The sequence below is a fragment of the Pituophis catenifer genome, unplaced genomic scaffold, assembly GCF_029215685.1.
Source record: "Pituophis catenifer annectens isolate HBS135680 unplaced genomic scaffold, rPitCat1.0.hap2 SCAF_1, whole genome shotgun sequence".
In the NCBI taxonomy this organism is placed as follows: domain Eukaryota; kingdom Metazoa; phylum Chordata; class Lepidosauria; order Squamata; family Colubridae; genus Pituophis; species Pituophis catenifer.
The window spans coordinates 124,922,531-124,943,058 of NW_027256881.1; the positions used below are offsets into that span (position 1 = coordinate 124,922,531).

General features: G+C 36.3%; 1 protein-coding gene across 1 annotated transcript in view; it reads right to left on the minus strand.

The window, feature by feature from the left end:
* The window catches only part of LRRC1 (leucine rich repeat containing 1), an 81,295-nt gene that overhangs the window by 35,553 nt on the left and 25,214 nt on the right, over positions 1–20,528 (minus strand). Inside the window, exons 2-6 of the mRNA XM_070954801.1 lie at positions 19,928–20,045; positions 13,291–13,369; positions 10,525–10,614; positions 1,896–1,952; positions 1,061–1,124 (exon numbers count right to left, since the gene is read on the minus strand). Coding sequence (XP_070810902.1) covers positions 1,061–1,124; positions 1,896–1,952; positions 10,525–10,614; positions 13,291–13,369; positions 19,928–20,045 — 408 coding nt within the window. The remainder of the gene's footprint in view (positions 1–1,060; positions 1,125–1,895; positions 1,953–10,524; positions 10,615–13,290; positions 13,370–19,927; positions 20,046–20,528) is intronic.

The window sequence follows — 20,528 nt, forward strand, 5'->3', positions numbered from 1 at the left end:
AAATCAGCTATTTGGCACATTTAAATACATAGCATATTAACATCCCTTATGGTTTTTTTCCCCTTAACTCAAAAGCAAGCACCCCAAATGGACCTGGGATCAAGTGGAAACATGGGATTTAATCCTTCCCTTTGACACATGGAAGGACGTCAGACATGTCCTATGGGTCAATAAAAGTCATTTTTCTACCACGGGCATTAATGGAACTTTTTAAAAAATTAATTATCTCTGAGTCCATACAAGGAAAAGGCACGATTGCATTGATGGCTGGAAGGAATAATCCTAATTTGTTCATGTTGCAATCCCAATCTAGATCAAAATCCTCAGCCTTTCCTGGAGAAAAACAAGGGAGTGAGATCCATGGGAATTGGCAGAAATGACAAAAACTGACTAATTGGGGAAAGACAAAAGCCTATCTGGTTTTGTTTTCATTTGGAGACCACTTGTGGACTTCTTTCTTGAGAAACATAAAAATGAAATTTTGATTTTAGGATTTGATTACTAGATTTGTTATTATAAAAATGTCACATTTTTATGTTCTTATTGTTACATATTTTCTGTATTTTTTATGCTTATGTTTAAACTTAGAGTAAGAGATTTTTCATTGAATAATTTTTAATGTCTTGATTGTTTAATCTGTATATTTTGTGTTTTTGGTTTAATTTCAATTAAGAGTTTACTGTGCTAAAGAAAGTCATCTCCCTTTTCATTCTTCCCCTTTTTCCCCCTTTTATCCTCTCCTTCCTAGTTTTTCTTTTTATTATTTTGTATAACTTTTTGAGATTATTTAAATACATTTTAAAAAGCAACAAAATCCTCAGTCTTTCCTTTTGAATTAAAAAAAGAAAAAAAACAGTAACAAAAATATACACACAGAAAGCTGCATGCTGTAACTTAACATGTTTAAGGTAGCCAAGAAACAAGCCAAGATAGTTTTGATGAACTGCTAGAAAAAAACAAATTACACACAATCAAGTCAACTCTGCAGCCTACTTTTGATATCTTACAACTGAGAGTTTAGGAAGTTGTGTACTGAATTTTCAACATGTGCAGTGCTTACCAAATTATAAAGTTCATTATTTCCTAAATCTAGTTCTTCTAGTCTCTGCAACTGGGCAACTGACCTGAAAAACCAAGAACAATATAATTTTAAAAGATCATAAAGACAAAGTTTAGCATTGGAATTAGATTAGGACATTCTTAATATGATCTAAATACTATTAAAACACTTGTGTCTGTAACCTTTAATTGGGAGAAATGGTGCATCATAGGGAAAAATCTCTTGAACCAAGGTACTTCAATCAAATGAGCTAACTTACAGAATGTGTCCAAAATCTAGGACCCATGACTCTCATGGAACTGAAATTCAGGAAATTTTATAAAACATATTATGACATAAAATTATCATAAAGTATTTTATGACATAACCAAAATGTCAAAAATCATTTCCTGTGACCAACTCCTGATGCTTGACTGTGCTATACAGATCAATGTGGGTTATTTTCAAGGCAGATACATCTCTAAATATCTCCCTGAATTTCTAAGGGCTTTTCAAATGCATTAGAAGCTCTGCCATTGTTGAAGCCATTGAGGAATCTAGTAAGGAAAGAATGACCCAAGAGGTCATGGGTTGTCTAGTTTTCCCTAGCATTACATCAATTAGTGTTAATAAAGACATTCATTGAGTGATTGATCTTGTGTCATCAAGTCATTTTTTACTCCTAACAAACCACATAGATTTTCTCCATGATGAAATAAAGACATTACTCTTCAGTAATATCTATTTCCTGCTAAAAGATTTATTCTATTCTTTAATTTCATTTCCATATTCAGGGAACAAGAGATTCTCAATTCATGCTGTCCATGCATACAAAACAAACAGAAGAAATACTTACTCAGGTAAATATGTTAACAGATTCTCCCTTAATTCCAGTGACGCCAGGTTATAGAGGCTAGAGAGACAGAATAAATATGATTAACCTTTTGTGACTTTAAAAAGTGCTACAAAAGGAAACAAAAAGTAGGTGTTGTAAATAGAACGTCCCAAGCATTTCCTTAAAGTCTAAGTAAGCAAGTAAATATATTACCTAAGCTGATTTTCGCATAAATTGAAACCTGCACCAAGCAATATTTCTGATCAGGTAAGCCAAGCAGCAAGAAGCAGAAATGATGGGAACAATATGCTCAGAGACACCAGAATTTTTAGATGGTAGAAGACGGTCCTCCACTTTGTTCTTCTGGACTGACAAATTACAACCCTATGGGTTAGATCAGACAAACAAGCTCTACATGGGCCTAAAACTACATTTATTAACATTGGCAACAGAATCTTGCAAGTATGACTGTGCTTCCCCTCTTCCTTCTTTTAAATTAATGTAAATGGGGTGGTGGTGCCTGTTTGAGACATTTTCAGAATTCTCCCTTCTCATTTGGGATTAAGCAATGTTCATCTACTTGTTGCTTTGATAACAGATCTCCCTTCTTTCCATCAATGTCATTCTCTTTACCCTCTACAGATCACTTAGCGGGGCTGTGCCACTATGCTTTCATCACTCCAAGTGCCCTACCTGCCATGAAAGAGGCCAGATCACTACGCTCCTCGGAAGTGCCCAATTTTCTTTATTCAAAAAAATTGCTGTAAAATTAGCTAAAAGTCAAGTTTCACACATCCCAGGAAGCACGTGTAAAAGAAGGTGAATCAGTGCAAGAAAGCAGGAAGTTTGTGTGTCTCATTCTCAAAGCAGTAAATACAGTGAAAGAGATGAATCTGTATGTTAACTGAGAGGATAGCTAAAATCCGGGGAATTCATATATAAAGGGTGTGTGTGTGTGTGTGTGTGCGCGTGTGCACGCGCGCGAATGCACGTGCCTCTGTGTCTGCGTAGAGTCCTCACATTTACATACTGTACATTACAGTATCCCCACACTCATATGTTAAAAATTCAGGAGCATGGCAACCAATGTGTATTCATGACGGTTGCAGCATCCCAAGATCATGTAATCACCAGTTCTAGCCGGCTTACAACAAGCAAAGTCAATGGGGGAAGGCTGGATTGAATTAATGACCACGTGATTCATTCAACGACAACAGTGATTTACCTAACTAACATGGCACAAAAGTTGTAAAATAGAGTGCAACAGATTGAACAACCACCTCACTTAATGATGGAAGATCCAATCTCAACTGTGGTAGTTAAGTCATGGACTACCTGTATGTTATCAAACGTATTCCACATACCTGTACATTTTGTGGTGTTTAAGTGTATATCAAATAATTACATACATATATGCATAATAAAAAAGAGTGCTTCTACAGAAGATAAATTATATGCTTTTTTTACCTAATACTTTCAAGACAATATAAACTATTTTCCTCAGTAGTATGTTCACTGCAATCTGAATGTATAGTAATTTTATTTATTGGCTTGATCGTTAATATTTCAGGGATTAGTCACAGAACGATCAATTAAAAGGATTCTATTCATAGCATTTCATAATGGAGTTCTCACTGTAAATGACCTTATATGGGTAAGTTTTTCATTGTCACCTCTTCATAATACAGTAAAAGTCTATATCACCATAGTAACATTTTCCCTCTCTGGGCTTTATTTAGGACTAAATGGAGCACAAAGAATTGGATATTTTCCCCAATGCTATAATCTGCTTTAATCCTTCAATTTCAAAATAAAAATAGCAATATATCCGCATTTTCTAAAACATAGCTGCTTTTGCCTTGGTAATGGATTCCAGAAAAAAATGCCACAGTAATCATTTGTAAAAAGTTCTAGAGAACTTAAAAGAATAGCCATATGCTAGAGCCACATTTGTCAGGTGACAAAATTTTGCTTTAGTTGGCAGATATGTATATACAGGGGGGAAAAAAATACTAGCATTAAACTGTAGCTAGTGAAGTATAAAATGAAAGAAAAATGAGCTTATCTGTCACAGTGCATGTGTTTGAACTCTTGGATAAGTATTAGCAAGCATACTAGTTTCTTACTATGCAAAATTGAATTATAAACTTTTAACACAGTAATTGCAACTTGCTAATAAAATCTAACTTAGCCATTTTGGTCAGGGTCTCCCTTTGGCGCTTTTATCATTTAAAATGCCAAATTGTTTAGACCTGTCATTTTCTGAGTGGTTCCCTGTTGATTTTATTTCACTTACTCTAATACAGGCATTCCTCAGGTTAAGAATGCTGTATTTAAGGATAACCCCTAGATATGAACCAGGCTGCAAATTACTAAAAATGGCGGATGGCCCATTTGTAAATAAGGGTTCCAACTTTAATACAAATTTGAGTTAAATACTGAGTTAGGAACAGAACTTGTTCTTAATCTAGGGATTGATACATTGCTATCTGCATTATTACCAAGCAAACTGCAGGTTGGTAGGTGACATTTTGCCCCAGTCCTGCTCCAGTGCTACCCTTCTTTAATAGTTGGGTAAAGAATACTCTTTTCTCTTTTCTCAATTCTCTGAGTCAGTATGCAACACTTTTAAGCAGATCCACCTTCTTACTCACCAAGTAAAATAACTCGGAGGGTTTTGGCTATGAAATTCCTTCTCTTATAGAACCTCCCAGAATTCAGATATGCGAGATCTCAATCTTAATCAATGCAACTACAGGTTGTCCTCACCTTAGGACCACAATTGAGCCCAAAATTTATATTGCTAAAAAAAGATATTTGTTAAATGAGTTTTGCCCTATTTTATTATCTTTCTTGCCATATCACTGCAGTTATTTAGTAACATGGATGTTAGGTGAATCTGGTTTCCCCATTAACTTTGCTAGTCAGAGGGTTGCAAAAGGGGATCACATGATCTTGGGACGCTGCAACTATCATTTAATATGAGTCAGTTGCCAACAATCTGAATGTTGATCGCAGGGCCACAGGGATGCTGCAACTTTCATAAGTGGGAAAAATGGTCATAAATCACTTTTTTCAGTGAGGTCGTAACTTTGAACTGTCACTAAATGAACTGTAGTAAATTGAAGACCACCTGTATTGCCTATTGATTGGGCTGTAGAATTATGGATTTATAATCCTGGCCTATTCTAGAAATGTATCAGGTCAGAAATAAGACCAATATATGTGCACTATCGTGGAAAAAGAGTTTTTCAGCCAAATCTCAGAAACCATATGTTTTAGGAATGTTTAAATATTCCATACAAGCTAATAGCCACATCAACATAAAGAGAAGATGCAATTTCTTAAATAAATAAGTTTGTTGCTTTCTTCCTTGAGTATTCCAGATGTCACTTCTGGTTTGAAGTAAAGAACCTATCAGGAGCCTTAGGGAATACATTCCAAAGCAAGTTGGCTCAGTTTTAAATTAGAGCCATGCTTAAACACAGCAGTTTTTCATTCACATGTGAATTTGTAAAGTAATTTTGGCTATGCATTAGAGCTGTTAACTAGTAATTACACATGTTATGTATACATCTAATTGAACAGCCATTTCCAGGTTCTGGAAAATGTTGCAGTTGCAAAATGCAATTTGGTTTCTCAGCATTCCAAAAACAGATTAAGCAATAAAATAAATATATTAAATCACAGATCTCACACTAACAGTAAAATGTGGATAGTGCTCAGACGGCCATATCAGGAATTCTAAATATGTGTTCTCCTTATTCATGCAGAGGAAATGGGTTGCTTTTGGGTTGTCCCTTTCTGTATGTACATAGAAAGTAATTCAGCTGAGGCTCCTTGTGATTTAGAATCCTGAAAACTAGGCTTCTAAGTTACACACAAAGCACCTAGAGCAGGGGTGTCAAACTCGCGGACCGCAGGCTGGTTGTGCCATGTGCTGGTCCCGTCCCTGCCCTGTTTAGCGAAGGGGGGGGAGTCCTGATATGTCTTGTGACAACGCCGTGACAATCAAGTTTGACACCCCTGACCTAGAGTAAGAAGAAGAAAAAATCAATCCTGCTGCCGTGTGCCCTCTACAAATGGAAGGCAACAGAGAGAGGGTGATAGAGGAATAAAGTTAGCACATTTATCCCAGCTCTGCTTCCTTCTATGTCAAGACTTTATCACCCTGGTAAATTCTTTTTTGGCTATAAGTCCTATAGTTTGGCTGTATTCATTTAGGATTGCAGTATTGTTGGGTCATGTGATCACTTTCTTGCTGATTTTCGACAAGTAAAGTCAATGGGGGAAGCCAGAATCATTTAATGGCTAGGTAATTCATTTAACAACTGCAGTGGTTACTAACCAACTATTGGGGAAAAAAGTAGTAAAATCGGCTACACTTCACTTACTGTAACAACCACCCTGCTTAGCGATGGAAATTCTGGTCCCAATTGTGGTCGTAAGTCAAGGACTACCTGTACAGTATACGATCAGAGAGTATCCTTGAAACTAGAATCTTGGTGGCACAATGGTTAGAATGCAGTAATGTAGTACTACTTCTGCTGATTGCCAGCAGTTCGGCAATTCGATTCTCACCGGCTCAAGGTTGACTCAGCTTTCCATCCTTCCAAGGTCGGTAAAATGAGGACCCAGACTGTTGGGGACAATATGCTGACTCTGTAAACTGCTTAGAGAAGGCTGTAAAGTACTTTGGAGTGGTATATAAGTCTAAGTGCGATTGCTATTGCTATCCAGAGAGAACACCACAATCTTGTGGAGTTCTTTATATTAATAGCAATTTTATACTACAGGATGAGGAGAGACAGTACCTCTTATTTACAGTATAAGAAAGACGAACTTGAGCACACTGCAATTCTGGGGAAGCTGCAAAAGCCTGCCTGCAGACCGACCTTCTTCAAACATCAGCAGTATTTTTTACTGATTATTGGAGAAGACCACCAAAAGAGTCTCTCGCGATAGGTAGTCCTCAACCTACAACTACAAGTGATGCAATGAAATGAGCTGTGCCCAATTTGAACAACCCTTTTGCTGCCAAGTATTAAGCAAATCACTCTGGTCACTAAGCATACCATGCAATTGTTAAGCAAATCTGGCTTCCTCTATTGGTTTATTTGTTAGAAACCCCCTAGCAAAGGTTATAATGGTGATCACGTAACCCCAGGATGCTGCAACCATCGTAAAATACATGCCGGTTGCCAAAATGTCTAGATTTTCACTATCTGACTGCAAGGATGCTGCAATGGTTGTTAAGAGCAAGAACCGACACCATCATAACTTTCAATGGTTGTGAGAGAAATAGAATTATTTCTGTAAAGAATAAACCAAGACAAACCATCAGACAAACAAACCAGATCTCAACGTTTAATTTTCCCACTTTTAAACACCTTGAAATCTGATTATGCAAGCAGTTTCAAGATGTTAAATGATTGGGGGAGTGGGGGTTGAAAACAGATCCTTCTCATTTAATTTTAATTCAATTTTCTTAGTGAATGGATAGGAACTATAGCTATACAACTTAAATATTATACTATATGAAATGTATTTTGAGTACATGCCATAAAGAATTATTCTGCCTTTTCAGGACTGAGTACTTACTTATATGTTTGTTTTCAGCTATAAACTGTATTGCTCCATGAATATATTTCAAGCATAATTTTATACCTGATGACCAACCAAAATGTTACTTCCCTAGGTAATGACATACACAGGCAACACTAAGTGATAGCAAAATTGCAAAGTAAACTTGAAGAAAAGAGGGGAAAATACTTTTTTTTCAATCTGAGATTGAATATCAAAACTCTTGAGCTAGTACGTGGGCTTAACAGATTGCATATTATAAAAAAAGAGAACATTTAGAAAAGAGAAAAACAAGTGTGGGTATTTTTTCAAGTATGATTTTATATTCTTTTCTTCTCACCTATGAAGTCTAATTTTACAGCGGTACATCCTGTTCAATAATCTACAAGCTCCATGCAATAAAAATTGAAAATTGAAGAAAATTATCTTGACTTTAAAAAAAAAAATGCCACTTTTATTTCTGAAAGATATATTGATTTTAAATGGTAGCTAGCTGTATTTCACCCTGCAGATCCTCATTTCTATTCCAGTCAAAAGGTGGTTTAACTTCAAACAAATCCTCACCAGGAATTATAGAATGAAATGCTTAGGAAAAGATTCCATCCTCCGGGATTTTCAGTTTTCTTTTAAAACCAAAGTCTATCAATGTGAATTAGAAATAAACTGGGGGATTGAAAAGTATTTATGCCAAATGAAGAGAACCTTGTTTTGTACCTTGTTGTTATCTGCATATCTGCCCATCAGATATGCGAGAAACAGTTTCATATGTTCAATTTTTGGCATGCAGTTTTGATCACTCCACCATCTTGTGCGGAAGTGTTTATTAACCCGCCCAACCCCAATTTCACAGAAATCCTAATTTGTCACATTCTTACTCTGTAGGTTATCCTCTCACTTCAGCAGTGAAAATGAAGAATACATGAGAGTGAGAAAGAGGAAGGTCTGAGATAACCAAGATAAGGTAAAGGTAAAGGTTCCCCTCACATACATGTGCTAGTTGTTCCTGACTCTAGGGGATGGTGCTCATCTCTGTTTCTAAACCAAAAAGCCAGCGTTGTCCGAAGACGTCTCCACGGTCATGTGGCCGGCATGACTAAATGCCAAAAGTTCACGGAATACTGTTACCTTCCCACCAAAGGTGGTCCCTATTTTTATACTTGCATTTTTTACATGCTTTCGAACTGCTAGGTTGGCAGAAGCTGGGACAAGTAATGGGAGCTCACTCCATTACGCGGCGCTAGGGATTCAAACCACTGAACTGCCAACCTTTCCATCGACAAGCTCAGTGTCTTAGCAACCGAGCCACCGCGTCCCTGTATAACCAAGATACAGTATCCTTGTTTTTGCTTTTTCCTTCTTTTTTTTAATTATTCTCTGGATCTCAAAATTTAACCACTCATCTCATTCAATGGATTAGGCAGCATAAAATAATTGTACTAAAGAAACAAACAAACAAACAAACAAACAAACAAACAAACAAACAAACATGCTTTCCCTGGGTTCACAGTCTCATTATCCAATGAACTATAACCCCTGCAATTAAAAAATGTCACTCTGAGTACATCCAAATTATTGGAGATTAGGAATTTTAACACAGAACAGTAAAACTGACAGCAAAATTGAACAAAATCATCATCAAAAGTTTAATAAAAGTTTAATATTATTGTTAAGAAACACTAAGGTTCAGAGATACACATTTAACAGACTGGCATATCAGAGTTTTTTGTTTTTTTTTAATGAGCCAGACGTCTTTGGTGTCAATTTGTAAAGCATCTGTCGGAATCCTGACATTTGGGATATATTAGACATTTATTAATCACACGTTGAGTTCTATCTTGCTCCTGCCCCTCAAACTGGAATACCGAAGACGTTACTATATTCAGTTGGACAATGTTATATTTCCCTGTCTATACTGGATTCTCAAATGTTGAATTTGGTACTTTCAAAACTGCTCAAGTGATGTCAAATATTCTGTCCATCAGAAACAATCACAATTTGGAAGGAGACCCTGCTTTTATGTCTCATAAGGAATAGTATTGCAAGAATAAGTGAATAGAAATTCATGCTCCACACAAGCTCGAGAAATTCATGCTGACTGCTACAAGTTATCTAACTTCAAACATATTGGCCAAAAGAAAGAGCTCTGCAAAATGTTAGAAAGATGTTCTCCACAAAGAAAGTTGCACTATCTTAGCAATATGGCATTGTCTGGAATACTTGCAGAGACTGTCTTTGGTTGGCACTACTTCAGTTAGTACCACCAGCAAATGAAATAGCTATGCATGCACCTACATGCTGACAAAGTCTGAAGCAGCCACATATGTGTTAATATTATATGGAAAAGTTATTTGCATGTACTAACATACTTTGCAAAGTGTCCATTCTGAATGCTATTTAAGGTACAATTTAAAATTTTCAAAAGGAAACAGCTGAAACAGCAAGGAAAAATCGGTGACGGAACTATTTCTACCAAGCATCAACAAACATGAACATACAGAAAGAGACCAACATGTAAATTGAGGACCCAGATTGTGGGGGCAATTAGCTGACTTTGTATAAATATACCAAAGTATGAAGGCTATTGCTTAACGCACTGTAAGCCACCCTGAGTCTCCGGAGAAGGGTGGCATATAAATCAAATAAATAAATAAATAAATAAATTATATGCAGAAGAATTGTAAGTTTATATTTTCATGCAAGACATGTTATCTGCATCATGTCATTTTGACATTTCCCATATTTTACTGTTTATGCTTATATGTTTTACATATGTTTATTAAAGGGCAGTATTCTTTCATTAAATATATAGAAAAGAATAGATTTAAAACCATCCTCGGGCAAAAGGAAAAGGATTCTAGACTGAAATAGTGTTTGATGCCATTCATAAGTTGAAGCTGAAATGGAGATTCCTTGTGACATTTTTAGTAGACCCACTACTCCAGTTGCAAGTGATCCAGGATATTAATAATGCCCTTGGTCTGGATATTCATGAGGATCTAAATTTATATCTAAAGTCCATCTGTGACACATTTTAGGTTTCAAACATTCTGTAAGTAAAAAAGCTTACTTTCCAATATTTTCAGGTAATGCTTGAAGAGAGATGTCATTCGCAGAGAGACATGTTAAATTCTGTAATTCAGGAAAGCTTTCAGGCAACCTATAGAGAAAAAGTAAAACTTATCCTTGAGAATGACAAAGGGTAAATTCAGTTCTCCAGAAGGAAAGCTGGCATTATTAACATTTCAAGTTTATTTACTGGAAATAGTATATTTGGTTTTACAAAGCAGGAAGCAAACACTCCTGGAGACATGAATAGAATAAAAACCATGTATCCACAGCAAGCCTTAATACTCTAGATTGTATTCATAATATGAAAGAACATGCTTCGTTTATCAATAATACTTGTGGATATATGATTTTAGAATTAACTGGGTCTTTGGAAAGCTATTGTTGTTTCCAACGTTCCATTCCTTCCCTTCTCTTCCCTTTATCCTGCCTTTATTATTTTTATAAATAACTCAAGGCATTAAACATGAATAATATTCGTTCCTCCTCCTTTTCCCCTCACAATAACAACCCTGTGACATGAGTTGGCCCACAGTCACGCAGGTAGCTTGCATGCCTAAGGTGAGATTAGAACCTGAGGTCAGCTTAGACCAGACCAAAGAAGAGAGTCACTCTTCTTTATAACTATTTTTCCAAAACAATATAACAGTGATGGCTAACCTTTCCTCTTCGGGTGCCAAAAATGTGCATCTGTGCGATAGCGTGTGCCAGCATCCATAATGCAATGCGCATGCCCCCGCACATGTGCGCGCACACACACACACACACACACATGCCCCCCTGCGACTCCCACCCCCCACATGGGCCCGTTTCCGCACTTCCGGAACACACTCCTCCCCCCCACGCATGCGCATGTGACCCACCACATGTGCATGTGACATGAGCTGGGCAGCGGCTCGCGTGCCAGCAGAGAGGGATCCGCGTGCCAGCTGTGGCACGCGTGCCATAGGTTTGCCATCCCGGCAATATAAGCAAGGATATTGATGGAATCTGGAGCTTATTTGAGGGGAGGAGTGAAAAGGCTGGCTAGCCTTGAATTGCTGATGGGAAGGAAGTGACTGAAAGGTGATCTGCCCTAAAGCCTTGCTGTATTTATCTAGTAATTTCTGCAGTGCTTGCATCATTCTAGTGAGATTGCTGTCAATATACAAGTAGCCATGAAACACATCGCTCTGATCAATTCCTGGTCTCATTTCTGGTTCTTCATGCCTGGCAGATATTCTCTCCAAACCTATATAGTAAAGGTTGGTAAGACACTATACAGAACAAGTTATTTTTTTAAAGTAAATCACTACTTCACTGAAATACAGCAGAGCTATGGCAGTGAATCTCAACAGACTAACCCAAGTCAATAAATTAAACATTTATTGGTCTTTCGTGTGATGACAGTGGTCACTCTATGTAAGAGCTCATTTTAAAACAGGGACTCCTGCATATTAAATACCAACTTTCAGAGCAAAGATGGACAACTATTTGATGACCAGGATTTGCAATTCAAGATGGCAGAGAGAAAAGTAAGCCAAATAGATGGGGCAATTATGCAAAATGTACTGAGCCACCTCAGGCTTTAAAAACATTTCTATTAAAGTTCTCAGAGAAAGAACTTTGATTTAAGTATGCTAAACCTTTTTTCAAAGGCACATAACTATTTTAGTGAGTGTCCTACCTAAAACATTGAAATGGGTTTTTGGTAAGTATACCCTGAAACTGACAGTGTGATCAGAAGGGGGTTCGGAGACGGTGAAAAAAACAAGGAATTGGTGGCCACAGGTTGTCTGCATTGGCTATAACATCTTATGAAACAGTGAATTGCAACTGCTTTCTTTCCACATGAGATATTATCTCCAAGGAGCCAATTTATCAGCCCTGTTCTTGGTACTTAACAGGAAGCAATTAACTGGTTAAGATGGATAGAATAGGAAACATTTTAACTTGTCTGGGCTACACCGTTTGTCTCAATCAGAAAACTTTTAATGAGTGGGAGGCAATGAAGCACCACATTGAATCAGTGCTACAGTGGCATCTGCCAGCCAATTTTCTTTTCTGAGTTTGCTCTCCAGGACAATTAGCAAGTATAGTCATCTCTCATATCCATTCAAAGCAGCAAATGTAGCATTTCATATGGGGTTGGGTTTTTGGTTGGGTTTTGTTGTTGTTGTTGTTGTTGTTGTTGTTGTTGTTGTTGTTGTTGTTGTTGTTTTGGAAACTGCATGGTCAAATTAATAATTAAATACTGAGGCATCTTATTATCTTTTGCTCAGAAGTATCCCCCAGAACTACCGTACAATTATATAAATGTGCTAATCAGGTATTAAATAATAGTCCTGAGACATCTATCAAGCTTCCCTACAACATCTGAAGCTGCTTAAGAATTTTTCCGGATTCTATATCATTGGTGAGTTCCAACCAGCTACTGCAGATCGCAGGTATCTGTTTGTAAGTCATATGTGTCCTCAGATGTGAGTAGTGTGAAATTTCCCCCTTTTTTTCTTTATTGCTATGCTTATCAAAGTTGAGGTTATATTGATCCCTTAATTCATGTTTTCCTTTTGTTGTTGAGTTTAGTACCAACACAATTTTTAACATGTCTGTATACCTTTTAATTCTTCTTGGGGCAACGGCAATTTCATTTAACTATAAACACCAATTTTTCTTTAGTAGAATCAAATCTATTATTTGAAGAAGATATATAAAATTGAAAAAGACAATTTTACACTTTTAAAAAAGTTTGGAAAGGATTCACAGATCTATAAATTACAAAAATTACCTTGTAAGAGGGTTTCCACTGAAGTCTGCTACCTGTAATGATTTGCAAAACGAGATGCTTTCAGGGATTTCAGGAATATCTGTAGAAGAGAAAATCAGATATTAATTATCTGATTAATATTAATTATCTCCTGCAATCAGAAAATCAAATGTTTAAGGGCCATATTCGTGGATCCAAAAAGAGTCCCTACCACAATGCTTAAGCTCAAGACCGGCATGCCCAAAGTAGAAATTGTTTCAACTCCTACCCTCAAAACAATGCTATAGAGCACTGCACACCAGAACAACTAGACACAAGAACAGTTTTTTCCTGAACACCATCAATCTGCTAAACAAATAATCCCCTCAACACTGTCAAACTAGTTACTAAGTCTGCATTAATATTAATCTTCTCATCGTTCCCATCATCCATCTCCTTCCACTTATGACTGTATGAATGTAACTTTGTTGCTTGTATCCTTACAATTTATATTGATATTGTTTCCTGATTGCTTATTTGTACCCTATGACTATCATTAAGTGTTATACCTTATGATTCTTGATGAACGTATCTTTTCTTTTATGTACACTGAGAGCATATGCACCAAGTCAAATTCCTTGTGTGTCCAATCACACTTGGCCAATAAAAAATTCTATTCTATTCTATTCTAGAAGTAAGAGCATGGCAGTTAGTAATTATACTATATATTGGTTGAAGACAACTCTCTTTCTTAATAGCCTGGTTCCACTGATTCTGAAACATGATTACTTGTCACTATGGGTGTTAGCAGTGAATCAGAGATTAAGATGCTCCAAGTTTACTATAGACCTATTTCTCTCTTCTGCTTTTGACCAGGGAAAAAAAGGCAGTCCCGCAAAAAAGTTGAATGATACTAAATACCAAATTAAGGTCTTTCCTGTAAGAGTACAATGCTAATACCAAAAAGCAATCCACAAGCTACCTACAGGTACTAACTTTTCCCAGGTTGAATAAGGACTTTTTGGAAGCCAGTAATAAATAGGCTTACCTTTGGAGGGCAAATTCACCAAATGCTCACTAACACAGGAGTCCCAACCCCCAATCCGTGGACTGGCACCGGTTCACAGCATGCCAGAAACCAGTTCACACAAACAAGCTAAGCCCCAACTAAGGGATGCAGGCAGCACATGAAACCATACCCCCTCCGGTCCATGGAAAAATCTCTCTCCATGGAACTGGACCCTAGTACCCAAAAGGTTGGAGGCCGCTTCACTAACAGAACAGAACCTACCCATGTGATTCTGGGGAAATAGAAAACACCTAACATTTATTGTTTCATGGCAACTGTATAGGGATCTGGACCTAAATTACATACTACCTCTGCTTTGATGTCTCTCAGGAAGGAGAGAAGAACATTATATGAACTATCTTCTTTCAGTCTCCAACCTTCCTTTCACCCACAGAGTAGCCAAATTCCGTGAGACCACAGTGAAAGCGCAGCAACACTTAAATTGCCAGACTTTTATTAATTCTATTTCATTAATTTTATCCTTCTGGTTTTATTTTCTTTACTACGCTGTTCTTTAATTGTAATAATAAACTTGACTTAATAATGACAAATTAATCATGACTTTTACAAAATAGCATTTATAGGAAAGAGATGAAATAGGCTTGATAAATGGAAGTCAAGCTTTAACCAAAAAAAAGCATACTATTGTCTTTAGGATTTGGCAGTATAGGGTAGTCCACCTCAGGAGTCATTAAGCAGTCCCAACTGGTCATTAAGTGAACCAATGGTTTGCTATGGGTATAATTTTGCCAAAAACCAAAAGTGCCAGTTTTTGCAAAACCTCTGTAAAACATGGTCACATGACCATGCAAACAGCTGTAAATGTGGCTGTGTAGCTGAGTGCCCAAGCTTTGGTCATGTGAGCATGGAAGGGGTCCAATTGTCAGAACTTTGAATCTGGGTCGTATGGATCAAAGTTATGATCTGGGTTAATCATAATCATAACTTCAAACATTTACCAGTTGTAAGTCAAAGACTAGCTGTATCAGGTTTAATATATGAGTATTACGAATTCCATACATCAATCATAGAGGAACATAGCTAGTTTATTTGTATGACATTAGTCATAGGCCTGATTCACATATCACATTAAGCTGAGGTTGCTTTAATCATGATTTATTGAATGAACTGAGTTGGTTTAGGCAGTGTCTTAAATCATGAGTGGCTTGTTACATATGGTATGGATCTAGCCATAGTGAGCACATACAAGTGGTATTAAGAAAAAAATCAGCTTTTACATGGGTCTAAAACAGTGGTGTCAAACTCACATCGTCCCAGCAGTGTTGCATGATGTATCAGGACTTTTTTCCCCTTCGCTAAACTGGGCATGGGCAGCGTGTGACGCATCCGGCCCGTGGGCCACAAGTTTGACAGCCCTGGTCTAAAGTATTCCAAGAATTTCATATGTATTAATTTGACAATCTTTTGACAACCTTATAGTAACGTATCCTATTACCAACACTGCAGCAAAGAAATCAGGGTCTATGTTGTGACCACAAAGAAAGAAATCCCCCACAACATAGTTTCATTTATATCATTTGCATCCTGATTACTTATTTTTATATTTAAAAAAAAAACAATTATATAAGCCAATATAATATATAATAAATATATATTATTATTATTATAATAATATAATTATATTATAATATAATATATTATATTATATATTATAATAAATAAATATATATAATAAATATATATTTGGGTTTTCTGATTTGGTGGTCATATAAATCTAATAAAGAAATAAAATAAATGAATTTAAAACTCTTCATCTGTATTTAGAATTTTCACTCCCAGAGAACACAGATTCTGAACACTGTCAACTTGTCCTAACAAGAATTTTTAACACCTTATTCTCAATTAACAACTATAATTTTAAGGAAAATAAACGTATCAGGATTGAATTTTTGGCAAACTCTTCCAAAAGCCAATAGTTGGGGATGATAGTGGTACTAAGTAGAGTAATAGGGGAAATGTCCTCTTTAATATGGATCAAATAGTCTGATGTGCACCTGTTTATAAAATTCTGTTCTACAGCTAACCAGGTCAAAGAACATTTATTTAATGGTGCTAGTTAATCGATCTCTTGAATGTACAGGACCCTTTCTGTCCTACACACCACAGAATGCTCTTATTTATACATGTGACCGACCAGATGCTTTGGCAGTGGATACCCTGGCACTGCTAAACCGTAAGGCTATAAAGCATAAGCTCTATGACGCAGGATGGTGTAAACAGGCACTCCATCAACTGAAAGTTAGCATAGCTAACAGGAAAAATGCCATGCAAGCAGGATTATAAATACGAGGACACACATTTCTCTCCATACACTTAATGCTAAAAGAATCACAGCTAAAATGTGAACTGCAATCAGAGCTGAAAACCTACCTATAGTGCAGCATGGGAGTCAAATAAGACAGTCAGTCTGACATTACTACCTCATGCTACCTCACAAAAATCCCACAAAATTGAATATGGCATGTGAAACCCCCGTTATCTGAACCAAAGTAGGGAAGAACATGGTTGGAACAATTCCACTGTGTTTTATCCAACATGCTTTCTTGACTTCCTGTGAAGTTTCTGTAAGCAAAACCTAAACCATACCGTACCCAGGTGGAAATTCCATTTTTTTCCCCTCTCGCATAGATTTAACCCCGGCATAAATTTATACTTAAGGCTTTAGATAACTTGTAAAGTAAAATTGCATGATGGCTCACCAGGAGTGTTGTAATTCTTTATCATCCTAACCAATGAAAGCAGAGAATGGGAACAGGAAAAAGAAGGGAAGAAAAATTCCCTTTGCTATTATCAGCAGAGATAGTGTTCTATCTCTAGATGGTACAAGCTTGTAGAATTATTAGTAATTACTAATATCCGCTATTAAAAAGTGCTGTTTCATGGTATTCTGCACAAAACATTTAGTTAATGCTTTGATTGTTTTCAAAATGAGTGTGCCTGTATGTATATATAGTTAGATCTGTATCTTCACATACATATTCTATTAAGATATATTCCACACCCTTAATTATGCTACCTGAAATACCTGTAAATGAAGAAGTAGTTTTAATTAAATACAAATAACTTAGAAGTAAAGAAAGTTCCTAAGAAATATCATATACTTTGATATTTCCAACATTTACACTGAAAAATAAAACTATGAAGCTTGATTGCATTTTAGCAATCAAGAAACTTAGGTAATTCTAAGTACTAAGACAGCAAGCAACACACAAAGAAGTTCATAATGAAATAGCTGATAAGTGAAATATTACACTATAGCCACAATTTAAAAATGCCTAAAATAGGAAAAACTTACAGCAGAAAAAACAAGAATAACAATTATAGCAAATGCTCAACACAAAGCACATTACTCATCAATGTTTAAAATGTCCTCCTTTAGCCTCTTCAGTAAAATATCTACAATACTTTTTTAAAAAAAAATGGCAGTGGGATCACCCAATTGGATCGTTTCATTATAACTAGAATACACATATCACTATATCCACAACAGCTAGCAAAACCTACTTCCAGCTCTTATAAAACCAGAATTTTGGTCAGGTAGTTTCCAAATTTAGACCCTTGAAAAGAAAAGGACCTAAAGAAAGTGTCAGATTAGTTATAAAGATCAAAGCTAATTATTTTATTGATCAGGAAAGGATATGCAATAGCTATCCTTATATAATGGGTATAGGAAGGATTGTTCATGTTAGGCCTAAGGAAGACAACTTCTTTTAAAATAAACATTTTTTTCTCACGGTTCTAATTGTTGCCTGCTACTCTTTGGGCAGGGCTAAATTGAGCAAATGATGGAAAACTAATTCTTAAGAGTCTTCTTCCTTTAACTGCATCGTCTCTTCTATCTTCCCTATGCAGCAGACTGCAGGGAAAGAGCTAATGTTTATCAAGTTACTGAATGATCGAAGTTTTTTTTTTTTCAAATTAAGCCAAGAAAGACAGTTAGATGTAGCGGCTGAAGTCCTGGAATAGGACTTGAAAGAATACAAGTTTACGTCTGTCTTCTGCCAGGGAAATTCTCTGGGTGACTTTAAGCCAGCCAATTACACTCAAGCTCATCTGCCCTATGAAGTTGTTACTATGGGGATCAAATAAAGAGAGAATTCTGCATGAGAGCAGAATTCCATGAGCTCCTGGACAAAAGGTGGGAAAGAAATCTAATAAACAAATGACAATAAGAGGCACATGTGATCTAGGACCACAGTTTGTATGCCCAAGTGATGAATAAATACTTCTGAACTCAAAGTGCAAAGGAGAACATTGAAGCAAAATAAAAACAGGCATGTAAAATTTGGTGGGTACATGTCAGGACAAAAGAGCAAAGATGCTGGGTCACAGTAAAGAATTTTAAAAGCAGTTTCTTCCTTTCAGAGATTTCCAAGAGGTAGGCCTTCATTTATAACTTTTATGCTTGTGACAACAAGGTTGTGGAGGGCACCAATATCAAATGAAATGCTAATCGTTAGCTTGTAGATTGCAATTGTTATTTAAAAAAATAGGAGAAGGTTACTAGCTTCCATTGTTGCTTTAAATTATCATGTTCTAATCTTACACCCTCTAAATATACGAGATATCAGCCTTTAATGTGGAAGTACTATATGAAGGGGAAATCTGGTTTAAATAATACCTGGCTAGGCTTTTGGTTATACAATTCTCAGGAATATATTTAGCAACTGTGAATGTTTTAAAATGATCCCAACAAAATTTATCGGCCAATTTTTTTCTCAAAAGTATTCATGGAAAACATACTGTTTGTACAACTTTCTTAGACATGATGCTCTGGGGGAACATGACAATGAAAATAATATTAATTAACGTCTTTTGGGATCAAGGTATGTTCAACAGCATATTTCTTCCATTTGCTGGTTCTTAACCTCATATCAAGCTTTAATTAAAAAAAACCCTTTCAAACTATGAGTTCCCCTATCCCATACTGTCTACAAAAATCAATTAAAATAAGCTTTCCCCCTTTCTTATACAATAATATGCAAAATAATGCAAAATCTAGACAATGACTGGGTTTATGCATCATGCTTGGCAGTGTTTACTAAATAATTCACAGGTGGCTGAGTTGTAACAAGATACTATTCCCCCCTTCCCCCCCCCAAAAAAAAAAACCCACAACGGCCTTGTTAATACCATACACCAAGTAAAAACTAAAAAAATCCCATTATGCAAAGTGTGAATCCAGGCATTTGATGAAAACACTGCATGAAGCTTGTCCAGTCCTGCAAAGTAACTGCTGTTGCTCAAATAACGTGGATATGTTGCAAACTCTGCATGCCGCAGTTAGGCCAGCATAAAAAAGGCAATCATAATGCAGAGCTTGGGCCAGTCTTAAGATCTATTCAAACAAAGGAAGGATGGACAGAACCAATTTCATGCCAAGCTAACATGGGACCTTATTACGTTAGGCAGGCCCTTCATTTGCTTTTCATTTGGACATTAATATTTTGTTTTTCCAAGTCAGTCATGAAGAGTAAGAAGAGATACATAATTGCCAACTAATTCTACAGTGCAATAATTAAGGCTGACTCATTTTCAACCGTGCTGTAAAAAAAGCCCTAATAGAGATTTACACATATTCATGCTTACCATTTCGAGACAAATCAAGTTCTACCAGCTGCATGAAGTTTGCTATCTCTGGCGGAAGTCGCTGGATTTCATTATCGCTAAGCCCAAGTTTTCGTAATTTTATAAGTTGAAAAAAAGGCTGAAAAAGAGAACAATTTTCCATTCAATACATGCAAAAAAAATAATAGGTAATTTTGGTGCTTTGTACAAAGAAGGGGTTTTTTAATAAGGATGGAGAAGAGTGTCCAACACTGATGAACATTTAGCATTATCCTGTTACTTGAGTTTGTCATAATCAGCCCATGTTTCAGCATGAGAGGAAACAAATCAATTCAAGATCAATGTGAGACAATATTATAGATTTTACTTTGGTATCATTATCCCATGACCTTTTGTATAGTCGCATATATCATTGAAATCTGATGGACCCCAGGGAATTTTTTAAAAATTTTGCCAGGGACCTAGCTAACGTGTGCGTTCATATCATCATTTATTTTCATCTCTCTGTATGCATATGTTCTCACAGATGAGCTTCAGGATAATTAAAGTCCACCTCCATAAAGCAATGGATTTCCTACAGTATATGTTTAAAACGGAAGGTAATGTTCATAGTTCTTCCATA